At 42.5% G+C, this 18,200-nt stretch overlaps 1 protein-coding gene across 3 annotated transcripts in view; it reads right to left on the reverse strand.

The window, feature by feature from the left end:
- CSMD2 (CUB and Sushi multiple domains 2) overlaps positions 1–18,200 on the reverse strand; it is a 1,275,366-nt gene that overhangs the window by 388,835 nt on the left and 868,331 nt on the right. For 2 of the 3 annotated variants that reach the window (XM_089673879.1, XM_089673878.1), the window contains exon 11: positions 6,248–6,351. The exons of the other annotated variant lie outside the window; for it this stretch is intronic. In XM_089673879.1, coding sequence (XP_089530005.1) covers positions 6,248–6,351 — 104 coding nt within the window. The remainder of the gene's footprint in view (positions 1–6,247; positions 6,352–18,200) is intronic. 3 annotated transcript variants of the gene reach the window in all.

The raw sequence follows: 18,200 nt of genomic DNA on the forward strand, positions 1-18,200 counted from the left end.
CAAACTGCATTAACAAGTCACATAATACTACGTTATATCTGGTCTCTTATCTTTGATTATGAACAGGTTTGTTTACGTCAACAACTCTTGCATCGTGTTTACCATTTGATAGTTTTTATTAAAAGATCTGTGACACTTAAAATCAACTTGCTACAAGAATTACTAGTATGTTTTTCAAGTATGTATGTAAATGTCACCAGATCTACAGAAAGTTTAAAATGAGATTTCAGCCAAAACGTTTTTTGGAGTGGGAAAGGGTCAACATCCCTTTTAGATTTAATTGCATTCTGTGTTACCTTTGGAGAGATCAAAGTAGCATTGGGAAGTATTAGAAACAGTATGTTTTAATTGCTGTCTTTGCCTTTTTTGGGAAATTACCCCTCACTTACTTTGAACCAGAGAGAAGTCCCTTGTTCAGAAGGGAAATCCTACAGTGTTCTGGTCAAGTACAACTCTATTAGGGAAAATGGTTCCTCACTAGAGATGAGCGAATTATTCAAAAATTCAATTCGCCTGATTCGGCGAATTCGCGGAATAAATTCAATTCGAGTCGAATATATTCGCTGCGAATTTAACTTATAAAAAGGGTGTTTCTAGGCTTCAGAGAGCCTTTATATTAGTGCAGAACACTGTACCTTTAATTTAAATGCCCTTGGAGTCTGCTGGGGAAGAGAAATAATACTGTCAGTCAGTATGACATGCAGATGAGTGCCGTCGATCTTAGAATCACCGCACACTTCACTCATTTGGGCAGTCACGGGGCCAAAACCAGAGTGTGGAGCAACAGTGTGGCGGTGGAGGCAGCAGCAATGGGAGGCCATACAGCACCCTATGACAAAATGGAACCCACCAGCAGTGTGAGGAGACCTGAAAGTGGCACATGGCAGAGTGTGGCGATGGAGACAGCAGCAATGGGAGGCCGTACAGGGACCCATGACACACTCTGGACCTGGCAGCAGCATGAGGAGTCGGTACGGGGGCCCATGGCAGATTACGGGCCTGGCAGCAGCAATGGGAGGCCTGTAATCTGCCAGCACCCTATGACAAAATGGAACCCACCAGCAGTGTGAGGAGACCTGAAAGTGGCACATGGCAGAGTGTGGCGATGGAGACAGCAGCAATGGGAGGCCGTACAGGGACCCATGACACACTCTGGACCTGGCAGCAGCATGAGGAGTCGGTACGGGGGCCCATGGCAGATTACGGGCCTGGCAGCAGCAATGGGAGGCCTGTAATCTGCCAGCACCCTATGACAAAATGGAACCCACCAGCAGTGTGAGGAGACCTGAAAGTGGCACATGGCAGAGTGTGGCTATGGAGACAGCAGCAATGGGAGGCCGTACAGGGACCCATGACACACTCTGGACCTGGCAGCAGCATGAGGAGGCGGTACAGGGGCCCATGACAGATTACGGGCCTGGCAGCAGCATGAGGAGTCGGTACGGGGGCCCATGGCAGATTACGGGCCTGGCAGCAGCAATGGGAGTCCCGTAATCTGCCAGCACCCTATGACAAAATGGAACCCACCAGCAGTGTGAGGAGACCTGAAAGTGGCACATGGCAGAGTGTGGCGATGGAGACAGCAGCAATGGGAGGCCGTACAGGGACCCATGACACACTCTGGACCTGGCAGCAGCATGAGGAGGCGGTACGGGGGCCCATGGCAGATTACGGGCCTGGCAGCAGCAATGGGAGGCCTGTAATCTGCCAGCACCCTATGACAAAATGGAACCCACCAGCAGTGTGAGGAGACCTGAAAGTGGCACATGGCATAGTGTGGCGATGGAGACAGCAGCAATGGGAGGCCGTACAGGGACCCATGACACACTCTGGACCTGGCAGCAGCATGAGGAGGCGGTACAGGGGCCCATGACAGATTACGGGCCTGGCAGCAGCATGAGGAGTCGGTACGGGGGCCCATGGCAGATTACAGGCCTGGCAGCAGCAATGGGAGTCCCGTAATCTGCCAGCACCCTATGACAAAATGGAACCCACCAGCAGTGTGAGGAGACCTGAAAGTGGCACATGGCAGAGTGTGGCGATGGAGACAGCAGCAATGGGAGGCCGTACAGGGACCCATGACACACTCTGGACCTGGCAGCAGCATGAGGAGGCGGTACAGGGGCCCATGACAGATTATGGGACTGGCAGCAGCATGAGGAGTCGGTACGGGGGCCCATGGCAGATTACGGGCCTGGCAGATGATGACGAGGCTGCCAAGTGCGATCAGCCTCATCATCATCAATTAGGGTCTCCGCCTCACTACTAGCCCCCTCGGCTGCGTGTGGGTCAGGAGACAGACCTGTCTCTAGACCGGCTACCGAGCCACTCTCCTCGCCAGTACTTCTTCGCCTGGCTGCTGAAGAGGCGGATGTCTCCCCCCGTTCCTGACCGCCCTCTGTTAGCTCTTCCTCACTGTACAGTGGGGCTGAGCCCACAGCATGCGATACTTCGCTTGGTGAGGGAACACCAAAGGACAGGGGCAGGTAGAGGACACGTGATTTCAGTGGGCTTGCTCCCGGGCCATGCCAACTAACGGTTGTGTCTGACGTACCCACCGACCGTTGGCTGTAGGTGTCAGAGGTGACCTGGGAAGAGGAAGACGACCGAGCCAACCAATCGATGACGGCAGGGTTGTCGGTGGAGACACGACCGCTGGATGACACCGGGAGCACTGGCCTCTGGCTGCGACTAGTGCTGCCTCGACCCCTTCCTCTGCTGCCACGTCTGCTCGCTCCTGAAACATTGCCTCCTCTGCCACTCCTCTGCGTGTTGTCTGACATACTCTTTAATTCAACGATTCTGTGTCCCTGAGTAACAATTCTGTGTCCCTGAGTAACAATTCTGTGTCCCTGAGTAACGATTCTGTGTCCCTGAGTAACAATTCTGTGTCCCTCAGTAACGATTCTGTGTCCCTCAGTAACGATTCTGTGTCCCTCAGTAACGATTCTGTGTCCCTCAGTAACAATTCTGTGTCCCTCAGTAACAATTCTGTGTCCCTGAGTAACAATTCTGTGTCCCTTAGTAACAATTCTGTGTCCCTGAGTAACAATTCTGTGTCCCTGAGTAACGATTCTGTGTCCCTGAGTAACAATTCTGTGTCCCTGAGTAACAATTCTGTGTCTGTCCCTGAGTAACAATTCTGTGTCCCTGAGTAACAATTCTGTGTCCCTCAGTAACAATTCTGTGTCCCTCAGTAACGATTCTGTGTCCCTCAGTAACAATTCTGTGTCCCTCAGTAACAATTCTGTGTCCCTGAGTAACAATTCTGTGTCCCTGAGTAACAATTCTGTGTCCCTGAGTAACGATTCTGTGTCCCTGAGTAACAATTCTGTGTCCCTGAGTAACGATTCTGTGTCCCTGAGTAACAATTCTGTGCCCCTCAGTAACAATTCTGTGTCCCTGAGTAACAATTCTGTGTCTGTCCCTGAGTAACAATTCTGTGTCCCTGAGTAACAATTCTGTGTCCCTGAGTAACGATTCTGTGTCCCTCAGTAACAATTCTGTGTCCCAGAGTAACAATTCTGTGTCCCTGAGTAACAATTTTGTGTCCCTGAGTAATAATTCTGTGTCCCTGAGTAACAATTCTGTGTCCCTGAGTAACAATTCTGTGTCCCTGAGTAACAATTCTGTGTCCCTCAGTAACAATTCTGTGTCCCTCAGTAACAATTCTGTGTCCCTGAGTAACAATTCTGTGTCTGTCCCTGAGTAACAATTCTGTGTCCCTGAGTAACAATTCTGTGTCCCTGAGTAACGATTCTGTGTCCCTCAGTAACAATTCTGTGTCCCTGAGTAACAATTCTGTGTCCCTGAGTAACAATTCTGTGTCCCTGAGTAACAATTCTGTGTCTGTCCCTGAGTAACAATTCTGTGTCCCTGAGTAACAATTCTGTGTCCCTGAGTAACGATTCTGTGTCCCTAAGTAACGATTCTGTGGCCCTAAAGTCTCTTTGGCCCTAACTCTGTCCCTAATACACAGAGGTCTGTCTCTCTTGAACGATTCTGTGTCCCTCAGTAACAATTCTGTGTCCCTGAGTAACAATTCTGTGTCTGTCCCTGAGTAACGATTGTGTCCCTGAGTAACAATTCTGTGTCCCTGAGTAACAATTCTGTGTCCCTGAGTAACGATTCTGTGTCCCTAAGTAACGATTCTGTGTCCCTAAGTAACGATTCTGTGGCCCTAAAGTCTCTCTGGCCCTAACTCTGTTCCTAATACAGACAGGTCTGTCTCTCTTGAATGACCGGAGGCTAATGGAGAATTGTAAGATGGCCGCAATTTATAGCTCCACCATTACACAGTGCTGGCTGGCTGGCTGCTGATTGGCTAATGCGATCACATGTCATGAATGAATGCATTATGGGTCAGCGCGCCTTGTCTGCGCGCCTTCCCAGAGATCCCCGCTCCGTCGCCACACATGTCGCCGCCATTTTTGGGAAAATTCGATTCGTGCATCCGAAGTTTGCTAATTTTCGGATTCGGCGCGAATCGAATTTTTCCTGAACTTCGAAACGAATTCCACTTCGCCATGTTCGATTCGCTCATCTCTATTCCTCACCTTTCTTGATTGTGCTGCTAATGATGTGTCACTATCAGAAGAATTGCCTGTCTACATGCTCCACATTAACAAAATGAAACAAGGATTAGAATTTGTGTATAAGTTGATTTTCTGACTTTCTTTCATGGTACCTACTCTTGGACAAGCTTTGGCATTTAAACTTGTAAATGTCTTTAAGGTTGGCTTTAAAACAGTATTGGTAATCGGATTAAAAATTTTGTTCTCCATCTCTGATTTTCCTGTGTAGATTTAAAACTGAGTGATAGATGCATGGGAACTTAGAACCTTTTTAACTTAACATAAACAAGGATGATTATACTTCAACACCAAAAAGCAAAAGGTTCAACTTTCTATTAGGGTCAGTTTTGAAAAACGAGAATTTGCCTTCCCAAGACTTTGAGGGAGTTAGAGAACAATTTTTTTTTCTCGTATATAAGTCCAGTGTTTGTTTACAAATGTTTGCAACAACCTGCCTATGTGACTGAAAACCTTAAACAAAATATAATCAAAAATATGTTGCTTAATGAGGATATATTGAAAACTATTTTATGCACAGCGTAACTCCTGTCAAGCAACTAAATTTGACATTTCAATACATATACAGGACATGTTTTACATATTAAATGTGTAATTCTGTTCAGATAGCTTTATGATTCAAGTACATCTATCAAGCTTTCAACCAACACAGCTTGGATAGGAACACAATCCCTAAATGCTGACAACATAGGAAGGAGCAGTGGTTTACTAATGAGGCCACCACTCTGCTCAGTTAGCTTCTTGTAAGTGTACATAAGGTGTACCAGAGTTTGAGTCTCTTAGTGCCTGCCCACCTTCTTCTGGTGAGAGTGCCTCTGAGCAATACAGGACTACAGAAGGTTTTATGTTTATATCTTCCCAGAGCTCAACTTTAAAGTGGTTTTATAGGCTGAAGGTTTTTTACCATTGTGTATTCTATGCACGAAGGTAAAGAACCTTCTGTGTGCTTCTCCATCCACAGCCCCCCTAATACTTACCTGAGCCCATTCTCGATCCAGCACTGTACATGGGAGCCTGGACTCTCCCCAGTCTCTCTCTCCCCATTGGCTGAGACACAGCAGCGGGAGCCATTGGCTGTCACTGCTGTCAATCACAACCAGTAAGGAGCGAATAGGGGGTGGGAGCTATGCTGCACTCAGGAGTGAGCAAGGATGCGTGCAAGCTGCTTTCTCTGGGGGGAATGCAGCAGGGAGGGGGGCCAGGAGCAGCAGAGAGGGAGCTGAGAAGAGGACGGTGAGGGCTGCTCTGTGCAAAACCATAGAACAGAGCAAATAAGTATGGCATGTTTGTTATTTAAAAATTAAAATAAAAACAGCCTTTAATATCACTTTAAGCAATACTCAAATTCCATTCAAGCCCTACCACAAATTAAATCTAATTTTATTTGGTCAAAACCATACTTATTTTCTTGTTCTGAAATTCAGCATAGTGACAGGTGGAACGCCTTAAGCACAAGAAAAACAGTGTATTCAAAGCTTTGAAAAGAAAGTCATTTACGTTTCTAAATATGCCCAATAATGTTTGAAATTTTTTTCCATAGCTTAATCAATTATTGAATAGCAGTTTCACAAGTGGGAACCCAAGCTTATTTTAACAACCCATACAATAAGCCTCTTTAAAAAATATATCATTATAATGAAAATAAATGCACTTACACATAAAGTACAGACTTCTGGTCCTCAACATTTCCACCATCTCCTACAGTTAGAGTGTCATAGCCTCTTTCCAGTTCAAACTCTTCAAACGTTAGCTTGATCACCTATCAGAAGATGAAAAAAGATTAGTACACTGGTTGGTTGTTGCTTTGTCTCTGTGATGGAGGAAACCAGAAGAAAAACAAACTTTACAAATAGACTTGGTAAAACAACTATTTAGTTGAAGATTTATAGTACATATTCTAATATGAAGTCCAGGTAATACCATAACTTTAACTGAGCAAATATGAATACTTGCAGTGCTTGGTAGAGTCTAAAATCTATGGACTAATACAATTTGAAAGTAATTTATTTAAATACTTAGGAAGTGTCAGCATGCTGTATGCTGGCTTTTCTATTGGCCAGTGCAATAGAAAGGTGCTTAGATGCAGTGGATTTTGATTAGAAAAAGGACTATAAATCTATCTATTGATAAGATTCATTTACTTCTACCTTGCACTTCTATTTACCCAGAAAAAGTATACAAATTTGAATATTTAAGAATGACCATCAAGGTTTAGAGTAAAGCGTCTAAATTTTAAAGAAAAAATAAAATAAACGCCAAAGAGAAGACACCTAACAATTTTCAGCCAATGTTGCCAAGCTCAACCACTGCCTTAACCTTTGCAGATTCCTAAATATTAAAATGCAAACCTAGATTTAGTTGCAGATATTTAGAACAGAACTTACACATGATACGCACAGGAAAATATGAAATAAATAAGATCATAGACTTATTATAAATGTATACAATCTCAACACCTACAGAAAACCGTAGGGCTGAATCTCTGGTTGTGTTTTTGGTGGAAGTGCCTCCTTGTTTCTTATTCACCCCAAACACAGTCAAGTATTGCTATCGATGAAACAGTTCACAGGTTGCTCTGAAATTTTCTACATCCCTACAGAACATGTTGGTGCAATAGACTTAAGTAGACCATTTATGACACCAAATCCTATGCTTTCTAATTGTCACAGTACTGCAGTAAAAGAGACTTCCATGATAGTTATGCCTGTACTAAATGCTGTCAGTGGAACTGTCACAAATAAATGAGGTTTCATAGGCATATTAGGTATATTTCAATTAACCTAAGTGTGATGATCTCAGAGCCAGATATTCGTTAGTCACATTTTCTGTTTAATTAAATGAAAGTTTGAATAGTAAAGGCAACTATGCTATTAGAGGCTAAACAGATCCACAGAGTTTTCTCAACTGCTTATTACTGGTCCCTTGTCTGGAATGAATTAACACCTACTTAGGACACATTAAATAATTGCTGTTTATGTAGGGACATGAAATAGATCATCTTTCACTACTCAGCATAATTCATCTCTCAACACCAGTTCTTCTGCAAAATGAGAAAAGATGGTACATATTTTACCCTTTCTGAAAAAAAATTTACAAAAATTTGGGTGCCAATCCAAAACAGAAAGTTATTTTTTTCTGTTAACACGGAGACAGTAAACAAATTGTTCAGGAATCTCTAGACCAGTTTTCAGTAAGAATAACAATTTTTCAATAATAAAATTATCAAAATGATTTAATTTTAGGTGACATTTAAAATGAAGAGTATTTGCCCTTTGGCATCCTTCTTATTTCCATTATTTATTTTTACAAAATAAGTACAAAAGATTATTCAACTTGCATAACTAACATATTCCAAAGTACTTGGATTATGAACAATTTGCATCAAAATTTGTCCCAGTGAAGCTTACAAATTCCAATGTACAAGACAACCAGTCTAATATTGTTTTTTTTTTTTATTTAAAGCTGAAATGCAAGTATAGATTGACAAAATACAAGAATCATGTAAATTCTTGCAGTGCAGTAATCCAGCATGAAGCTTTGCCTCTGTGCAGGAGCTTTCTGTAATAAAGACCAGTCATTGCTGCTCTCTCTTCTAGTGCTGAATGACTGGTCAAGTATCTGCTCCCTCCTGTAGTGTTCTGCAGGCATCCTGTAGTGGACAGGGCCTGCTGGGTCCCTCCCACAGATCTGTTCTCACCACAGACTACGTGCAGCATAGCGATGATGTTATCATTATGTTTACAAGTGAAAAACTGAATTTGCAACTGCAAAGACATTTGGTGCATTCACTATGGATTAATATATTTTTGTAGTTATTTGTGGATTTTATTTAAATGAATTTTTGTGCCCAGAGTCCAACTTTACCGTCACAGTCAGAGGACTTCTGCAGAGCCTCTCCCACCCTCTAGAATTTCTTGCCCCAGTATGTCCGGTCAGATCCTCTCTGTCTGCCTATAGCAATCCTTGAAAACTCATTTATTCAGGGAAGGCTACCCCATATCCACCTAAGAACTGTACTTGAGTCACCTCCATCAAGTCAGCCCCTACAGCTATTACCTTTGGTACAACCTACCCCTTCCTTTAGATTGTACGTTAGATGAGCAGGGCCCTCCTATTCCTTCTGTATTAAATTGTATTGTAATTGTACTGTCCCCCTTTATATTGTAAAGTGCTGCGTAAACTGTTGGCACTATATCAATCCTGTATAATAATAATAATAGTAAAATAATCTATTTAAAAGGCCATACAAAATTATTATTTAAATTCACCATGTAGCATGATCCTTTCTTGTGCAAATAAAATAGAACTCCAGATTTCAATGCATTCAGAAGCTATGCAAAACATTGAGCTTGTAGAAAAGTACCACAGTGTATCTTGTGCTCTCAAGCTGGCCACATATTGTAATTCTTGCCATCAGCTGTCAGCAGAGTTTCTCTCTCACTGTGCTGTTTTAATCTAAAGGACTCCATGTAGTATAAACTTTTCTCATTCCATCCTTCAAGTAGTGACCCCTCACCTCATACCTCCCTAGTGTGAAAACCTCCACTAGTTTGTTTGCTGCTGAGTCATCTTTCACAATGCCCTTTTCTTCATTTCTCACATCCAAGCTCTGTTTAAATTCTGCTTCTTCACCTAAGAAGCAATTCTTGAATGTGCTTTTCGTCTCGCTAAAAACATAACTCCTTCTAAACAGTTTTCTCCTAGCTGTCAAACCCCAATGTGCTTTAGATGCTTCACCTGTATTCCTTTTCATATATACCAGCCTTCAGATAACAGCCTCCTCACCCTTCCTCTGCCTATTTCTACAGCACTTTATCTGCTCCCTTAGAATTCAATTTAAAATCCTTGTTCCAATGTGTAAAGTCTGGTGCTGTAATGTAATTGGCTCTCCACAGAAATAAAAACATGATGGAAAGTTCTCTTCTAGTCTAACTTTACTGTTCCTTGAATGGCTTATTTTCAAACAAAGCGGTAACATTCCAAAGCATGTAAGTGACCCTGCCCTCATAAAGTGAAATATAAACTCTGTTGCTGAATACATAATCAGACATTATTATGTTAAATACTGTATATACTGTATCTTTCTAGATATCACACATATTTGAGAAAAATCCATTTCACAACCCTAAGCATAGTTAAGCCATTCTGCTAGATTCACAGGTAATAGAATTTAATTAAAGAAAAACTCCAGCCAATAATTTTATTCTGAATAATGAGTAAGCATTAGAGCATTTGTTGGATTGTTACTGACATCTGTTCCTTTATTGGGAAGATTTCTCTCCACATTTTGCCACCTAAAATGAGGACAGGTGGTAGGTGACATTTTCCAAAAGCACCAAAGATAACTTGTTTTAATAAAGTGAAGAAGTATAAGAATCTCAGTTTTTTTTTTGCTTTCTTTCTTCCCACAGTAAGATTTCCCCCGCTTCTTATTTCAATGGGCATCATAGAAACACTATGCTAAAGCAAAGCCCATGTACAAGTTTCATTGTCCCTATTATATTCCATCCTAATCCTTGGGGAACACACCCTTAATCCAAATTTTTTATTCAAATGGGAGGCAGATCTACATAGCACATTCACCCAGGTCCAAAAGATTGGATACTTTTCTTTGCACATAAACTCTCATTGGCAAATACATACCAGGAGAAAGGATATAAGATCCTAACACGATCGTAGAAAACCTCACAACTACTAGATAAAATATATCCTCAGGAATCTTCTCTATGTAGGCAGTGTCATAAGACTGAGGGCATGTTTCTACACATTTTCTGGGATTGCCCTAAACTACGGGATGTCTGGCCTGCAATTAAAACCTCCATTAAAACCTTGACAGATGTGTCTCTCATGGATAAACCTGCAGATTACTTACTTCATTATACCCCATTAATAATTCCCTTCTAAAACATCTTTTGAGCATGGCAAAGACCTGCCACACTGTGGAAAAATACAGAACCACCTAGTATGGAACAATGGTGTTCTAGAATAACTGATATACAACAAATTATGCAAATAATTGTGCGGTTAAAAGAACAATCTGAAAAGTACTTTCAAACTTGGATGCCTAGGTTCTTCTATAAGGACTTTCTACTCCAAGGTCACAAATTCTGCTAGGAATTTCATGTTCTGGCTTGAGGCATGATACTCGGGCAGTGCACACAACCAGTGAGTGTACCTACTAGTGAAGTGAAGTTGTTATTACTTTAAATAACCAATACTGTGCAACAAAAATAAAAACAAATACTGTATGTTTGCTAGCACATGGTTGGTTGGCTGAAGTAAACAGATTCAACTTATTTACTAAGCTCAAGCAACGTTCACTTTGCTAAAGGAACTGCCTCTACTTCTTTAAAAAAACACCCCCATTAACTGCTAAAGGTATTTCACTGTTTTTTTTCCCTTGGAGGTTATTTATTCTGACAGTTTTTATTTATGCAGCTGCTGTTGTGCAATATTGTACTTATTTGTACCTTGTTTAAACAGAGGTGACAATAATATACCAAACATATTTTGCAGATAGAGTGTCAGTTTATGCACATTTTCACTTGAACATTTCATGGCTGATTCTCACCTTCCCCAGCCTTGCACAAGCCATTTGGAAGAAGCCCAGGGGAGGAATTCTCTTTAAGGTGGCATATTTATCCTTTTAAGCTTAATTTCGCATACTTTTTGCCATTTTAATATTGTATTCTTTTCATTATTTTTACTCTTCATATCAGCATACTTTTTTGTATGAAACTTTTATAAATAAATAAAATGCCAGGCAAAATGTTGCAGATAAATATATACTATGCTTTCCATACCTCGCAATGAAATCATGTGAGAGCTGCATTTATGTTGGAATGAAAGGATCTGTAAATTAAAACATTGTATCTAGGCCAGCCACCACGGCCTAGCAGCTCTAACTACTGTCCTAAAAATAAACCCTTGTTTTTGGATCTGTGTTGAAGATAACAATACATACATAACTTGTTTTAAGAAGCCAGTGCTGTAGCCATATTAAAAGGATACCATAAAGTGGTTTGTGGATTAAATATATTTATTTTTACCTTACGTTTATACATTGTAAACTGATGTTAACCATTTAATCATAGCGATCTCCTCCTGTACTTTTACTGCTTCAGGGTGGCTGCTGTGTATATATACCTGATTTTGGGCTTCCAGGTAGGGGGCACATGCCCACCTACCTGACTGCGCTGTCACTGGCTCAGGCAGGAGCCGATCTGTGGGTGCCGGCAAATGAATCATAGCCGGCACCCATGGAGCAGAGTGGATGATAGGAGAGAGATATGTGTTGGTAAACAACACAGATCTCTCTATTGTCAGTGGGGATGTGGCGGTTTTTGTCTCCGTGCGAAGCAGGGAATAAAAAATGTCACATCCCTTATTAAAAACAGCACACAGTATACACATGAACATTTGATAGGCACACAGTTAACCCTTTGATTGCTCCAGATGTTAACCCTTTCCGAGTCAGGGGTATTAGTACAGTGTCAGTGTATATTATTAGCAGGGCTCAAAGTTTCAAGTCCTGAGCTGCTAGCCAGGACTTAAGAGTTACTCGCCACCAGTTGTCCCATCCAACCACTAACCTGCACATCCCCTAATTCCACCCCTAAACACACCCTCGGAATTTATTTCATAAAATTGCATTGTTAAATGTTTTATGCAGAATGAAGCAAGGGAAGTGAAGGAAGGAAGAAAGGAAATGGAAGGAAGGGAGGGGTGGAAGGAAGGAAGAAAGAAAGGGAGGGAGGGGTGGAAGGAAGGGAGAAAGGGAGGGAGGGGTGGAAGGAAGGGAGAAAGGGAGGGAGGGATGGAAGAAAGGAAGAAAAGGGTGGAAGGAATGGAGGAAGGGAAGGAGGGGAGGAAGGAAGGAAGGAAGGCAGAGAGGGAGAGGTGAAAGGAAGGAAAGGGTGGAAGGAAGGAAGGGAGGGGTGGAAGGGAGGGAGGAAAGGAAGAAAGGGAGGAAAGGAAGAGAGGGGTGGGTGGAAGGAAGGAACAAAGGAAGGGAAGGGTAGCTGGAAGGAATGAAGGGAGAGGTGGAAGGGAGGGGTAGAAGGAAGGAAGGCAGGGGTAGAACTAAGGAAGGAAGGCAGGGGTGGAAGGGTGGGTGGAAGGAAGGGAGGGGTGGAGGGAAGGAAGGAAGGAAGGAAGGATGGAAGGAAGGAAGGAAGGAAGGAAGGAAGGAAGGAAGGAAGGAAGGAAGGAAAGGTGGGAGGAAGTAAGTAAGGAAGGAAGGAAAGGGTGAGTGTAAGGAAGGAAGGGGTGGAAGGAAGGAAGGAAGGAAGGAAGGAAGGAAGGAAGGAAGGAAGGAAGGGAGGATAGGTGGAAGGAAGGAAAGGAGGGGTGGAAGGAAGGATCGGAGGGAAGGGAGGGGTGGGTGGAAGGAAGGAAGGAAGGAAGGAAGGAGTTGGTGGAAAAAAGGAAGGAAGGAAGAGTGGGTGGAAGGAAGGGAGAGATGGAAGGAAGGGAGGGGTGGATGGAAGGAACAGTGGGTGGAAGAAATGAAGGGGTGGTTGGAAAGAAGGGTGGGTGGAAGGAATAAAAGGATGGGTGGAAGGAAGGATCGGAGGGAAGGAAGGAAGGAATAAGTTGGTGGAAGGAAGGAAGAAAGGAAGGGTGGGTGGGTGGAAGGAAGGGAGGGGTGGAAGGAAGGAAGGAAGGAAGGAAGGGAGGGATGGGTAGAAAGAAGGAAGGGGTGGGTGGAAGGAAGGAAGGGAGGGGTGGAAGTAAGGAAGGAAGGGGTGGGTGGAAGGAAGGAAGGGGTGTGTGGAAGGAAGGAAGGAAGGTAGGTCGGACTCACACGAATCAGTCAGATGCATCACAGCTGTCGGCTGCTCTGTGTTCAATTTCCCACCCACACATCCTCTGAAGCTGCATGGACTGGAGTGTGGGAGGGCACAGGGGGAGGCAGAGCAGATCCAGCCTCTCTCTCCTTCTCCTCTCTCCTTCTTCAATGAAGCAGCTGAAAGACACGGGAGGGAGAGGAGGAGAAGCAGCTTCCAGCTGCTTTATTGAAAATCATACAGGAGATTGCTGCTTGTCTCTGCTGCACAGATCCTACCTAATTGTTCCGTTTCTTTTCTGGTCCCCCCACTGTGTGTTCCCCAGTGCCCAGCCTCTCCCCCTATCCACCGCTCCAATAGAAGACTAGGAGGCTGGGCACTGAGGAGCACACAGTGAGGGGAGGGTCGGGGGGCAAGAAAGAAATGGAATGATCAGGCATGATCTGTACAGCGGTGACAAGCAGCAATCTCCTGTATGGCTTTCAATGAAGCAGCTGCAAGCCGCTCTCCTCCTCTCACCTCAGCTGCTTCATTAAAAGGTATACAGGTGATTGCTGCTTGTCACCGATACCCCTCCCACACATACCCCTAGTCTTGGCGCTGCTCGCCCCCACCTTATTTCCACTCGCCCAATGCAAGCGGGCGAGTGGAGATTTCGAGGGCTGTTATTAGCACTAATCCTTATATTAGTGTCACCAGTGATATAAATATCAGTTAGTCAGTTTCCACAAAGTGTCAGAATGCCTGCCATACTATCACAGTCCCGTTATAAGTCACTGATCGCAGCCATTACTAGTATAAAAAAAAAAAACAAATTGCAGTATATATCCCATAGTTTGTAGACGCTATAACATTCACATAAACCATCATCCACTCGCACCACCATTGTGTGTGACCTGTTACATTGTGTGTGACTGACGGTCTTATGTGGATGATGGTCCCATGATGTTTCTCCTGCAGCAGCAGGACACAATTTGAAATGGATTTTTTTTTTCTGTGAGCCCTATGTTATGGGTTCCCATGCTCACTTTGGGACAGATACCTGTCCTTGGCTTGCAGTGTGAGCGTATGGGTGTTTAAAGTTGATGCCACCTTTTACCCACTGGCTTATTTTTGGCCGACGATATTTTTAAGGTCGCTCACATTGTAGATATTTCTTCTCTTTCCTTTTATGGTTGGTGCTAGTGTTTTTATAGCACTTCCTCAAGCTTCCAATTGGGCTACAATATTACTATAATTCATTAAACGAAGTGGATCCTGAAGAAGCTCTCATTTGGGTGAAATGTGTTAATTCTTCTTTCCTTTATCTGCTCAGAATTTATGGATTTATGATATACACTTGTAGCTGAAAGGGATTGTTTGTAGACAATTTAGAAATCTTATTTTAACTTGTAATAATAAATATTGCTTTTAAACCAAATTTTTGTAGTGGTGAATAGAGCACCTTTAAAAGTCCCCTCTGTTCCGTGACTGCCTTCCCCCTTATTTCTCCTTAGGGGTGGCTCAAAAAATTCCCTATTGCTGTATACAATGTTGCATGACCACGCAATTGTCTATGAAAGTAACATAGTGCGGAAAAGCAAAAAATGGCCTGTCAGGAAGGTGGTCAAATCTTTTGGAGGGCAAAAACCTTTAGTTTACAAATAAACATTTAACACAGCGCGCACCCATGCCACTACTGCCACAGAGGTGGATTTTCTGAAGAGAGATCAAAGCAGAAGATGTTTAATTTCCAGAGGTCTCTCTTAAATAGAAGTTAGTATTGGAACCGTGCTGTATATTACAGCACTTCAGTGGAGGGGCTGTTGTTTTTATCCCTTTTATCACCATAAGCTATTTCCATATAAAACACTATGTCCTTAATCATTTATTGTTATATACCACCAACCCTCTATTTTACCTACTTCTAAACCTTTGCTAACATACACTCCTACCCTTCTTAAGTGAAACTAACATGGCCCCCTCCATGCTTTACAGCCTGGCTGGCAAAATTTTCTTCAATTTAAGGTCAAACACCCAGGATATCCATAAAGAATATATGGCTCTGTTTAAGTCAATAGGGAGTCATTTGCAGAGGCATGGCCAGCACTAAAAAGTATTTAATTGGATGGGCTGCAAATAGTGGAGTAACACTACAGAGACAAGTAAGCAGCTTCAGAGTTATAACTGTGTTGCTTAGGGTGTGTGTATTTAAGGGGGGGGTTGCTAGCAAACGTTTAATAAAAATTTGACCTGTCCTATCCTGTTCTGACAAGTAGGGGACAAAGAAATCACTAAGACAGGTACAATTTCAGAGAGTTTTAGGCTTTCTGTTCTTCCAGCTCATTGTATCAGGTGACTGTAGATTAATCTGTATATGCATGAATTTGGTAAACACAAGGTAAGTGATTCTAATTATTTTTATAAAAAAAAAGACAGGAAAAAGACACATGCTTCAGTTCCAATCTGGCTTATGGATACCAGAGGCAGATTGCAAACACCATCTTAATAACCCGCTTTTTGGGACATTGCCTAGTGATTCAGAAGCTTACAGGATGTAGGCTTACTTGGTACATGCTGTTGTCATCACATTGGTTTTTGAGATGCAATTTGCCAAAGTTAGACACTAACAATGAAGCCTTTTTTCTGATACAAATTATTCTCTGCTAGGTAACAACATTTCACTATAATTTGATGCTTCAAAACATTCCAGCCACCATATCCTTTTACCAGTTACGCCTATTATTTTCATTGGTACCAAAATACAATGTCAATGAGAAGAGCAATTAAGCAACTGTACACAACTTTGGATGGGGGAGACTAGTAGAAACATAAGCCCCAGAGCCTAAGAACATTTTTACAGTTATTTTACTTAATAACCAAACTACTTAGACCTATGAACAAGTTTAAACCTTTGAAAACACTCCCTGGAGATACACATTAGTTCTCATTGAAGGCTTTAGGAACAGACTGAAACCAACAGACCTTCAAAAATGACAGTAAATGCAAATGTGATGTGTGACTAAAGTTAAATTAATGTGCACTTTGCATGTGTATGTTCATCTGCTCATGAGTATGTACTGCTTTGGAGAAAGGGGGAGGGGGTATATTGAACCTGTGGCTTTGCCTGCATTGGCAAAGAATAAGTTCACTTTAAGCAGCATTCATCTGACTGTCTTTATCAGTATATCTATAATAACTAGTAAGCAGCTCATGGGGCCCCCAGCAATAGGGGATCATGGGGCCCCTGTGTCCTTGCCCAAACTCAAAAAAGCCTATTAAAAAGGTACCAGGGGCATCTCATGGGGCCCCCTACTGACCCCGGCCATCTGGCAGTGCCCGAGTTTCCAAATGCTCAATCCGCCCCTGCTAGTAAGATTCCATTTTCCCTAATATAGTTATTTAATATTACTCCTATTTTTAGTGCTGGTAAATATGTTTTTTTTTTCCAAAAGAGAAAACATGTTATTATCTTAATGCAGCCCAACCATTTCATTAAACAGCATAGCAAGACATATTTCTCAAGTCATCTTCCAGGAAAAGAGCTTTTCAAATATGATCACTTTATTCACAACATATATCTTGTTTTACATTTAATTGGACACTGACTTAAATCAAATTGCAATTAGAATTTAGTTTAATTGCATAATGTTGGCAAATGGAAGCTAAGAGATTGTTATTTCTTGGTGGTGATTGAATCTGCTTCTATCAAGTTCTGAAGACGAATGCTAATACAGTAGATGAAATAGGAATAATTTAGTGTTATGGGTGTGCACTAAAACTTTCTGGCAAACACCCATCCATAAAGAAAGTTCTGTGATTTCCCAATTAGATATTCTACGCTGTAATGCAAAACAAATTTTAAAGGGAAAGAAGAGAATATTTTCAGTAATTGCAGTGCTCACATTTTAATATGGCTTTCATGTTTTAATATTGCTTTTAAATGCGAAAAAAGTAACACAGCCGACACTCAATATATACAATTTTGTTTTTGAGTTTAGATATACGTTAAAAACTGCTGTGTGACTTTTAACCATACAGTAAGAAGTCACACTGTCCGAACATACAGTAATGCACAACCTCTGTGTGGCACTGCAATGTAGAGCAAAACCCTGCATGTGGAATGAACAGTGCTAATTTACAATTACTTTTACTAAATTCCTATTTGTATTTTTGTGAGTTCTGTAGTCAGTAGTGGGCTGTCCTCATCTTAATTGTACCTCAGCAGAAGTGTCCTTCTAAGCTCAAAGAGTATTAGTTTGTTCTGCCATATGCTGTTTGAGTTTGCCCCAAGCAGGGTGTGCTAGAGAGATATATTCTGTGAAGGGTTTTGATCAGGGGCAGACTGACAACTCATGGGGCCCCCAGGCAATAGGGGATCATGGGGCCCCTGTGTCCTTGCCCACACTCAAAAAAGCCTATAAAAAAGGTACCAGGGGCATCTCATGGGGCCCCCTACTGACCCCGGGCCCTCGGGCAGTGCCCGAGTGCTCGAATGGTCAGTCCGCCCCTGGTTTTGATAGCTTTGGCAGTTTGTAGACTTGGGGAATTGCTATATATTCTGGGAGAACTTTAAAAAACTGAGGAAATTCCTTGTCTCTGCTTTCACTCATGGGCTTTTACCCTCTGAGGTCATAATCCTAATTGGTGCCTCCTAGGCATCAGGCCTAGACACATGGCAAGATGCAGAGATGTTCCCTCCTGGGAGGAACTCCTGAAGGTATTTGACTGCAGGAAGAAAGGACTAAAGGCCTTGGGTAAGCAAGCTATGACTGTCCCTCCATATATAAAGATGTGGAGAGGTATGGTTGAGTGAGAAGTTATACACAGGGACATTTCC

The sequence above is a fragment of the Staurois parvus genome, unplaced genomic scaffold (assembly GCF_062004578.1).
Source record: "Staurois parvus isolate SC_StPar_1 unplaced genomic scaffold, SC_StPar_1.0 ptg000145l, whole genome shotgun sequence".
Classification (NCBI taxonomy): Eukaryota; Metazoa; Chordata; class Amphibia; order Anura; family Ranidae; genus Staurois; species Staurois parvus.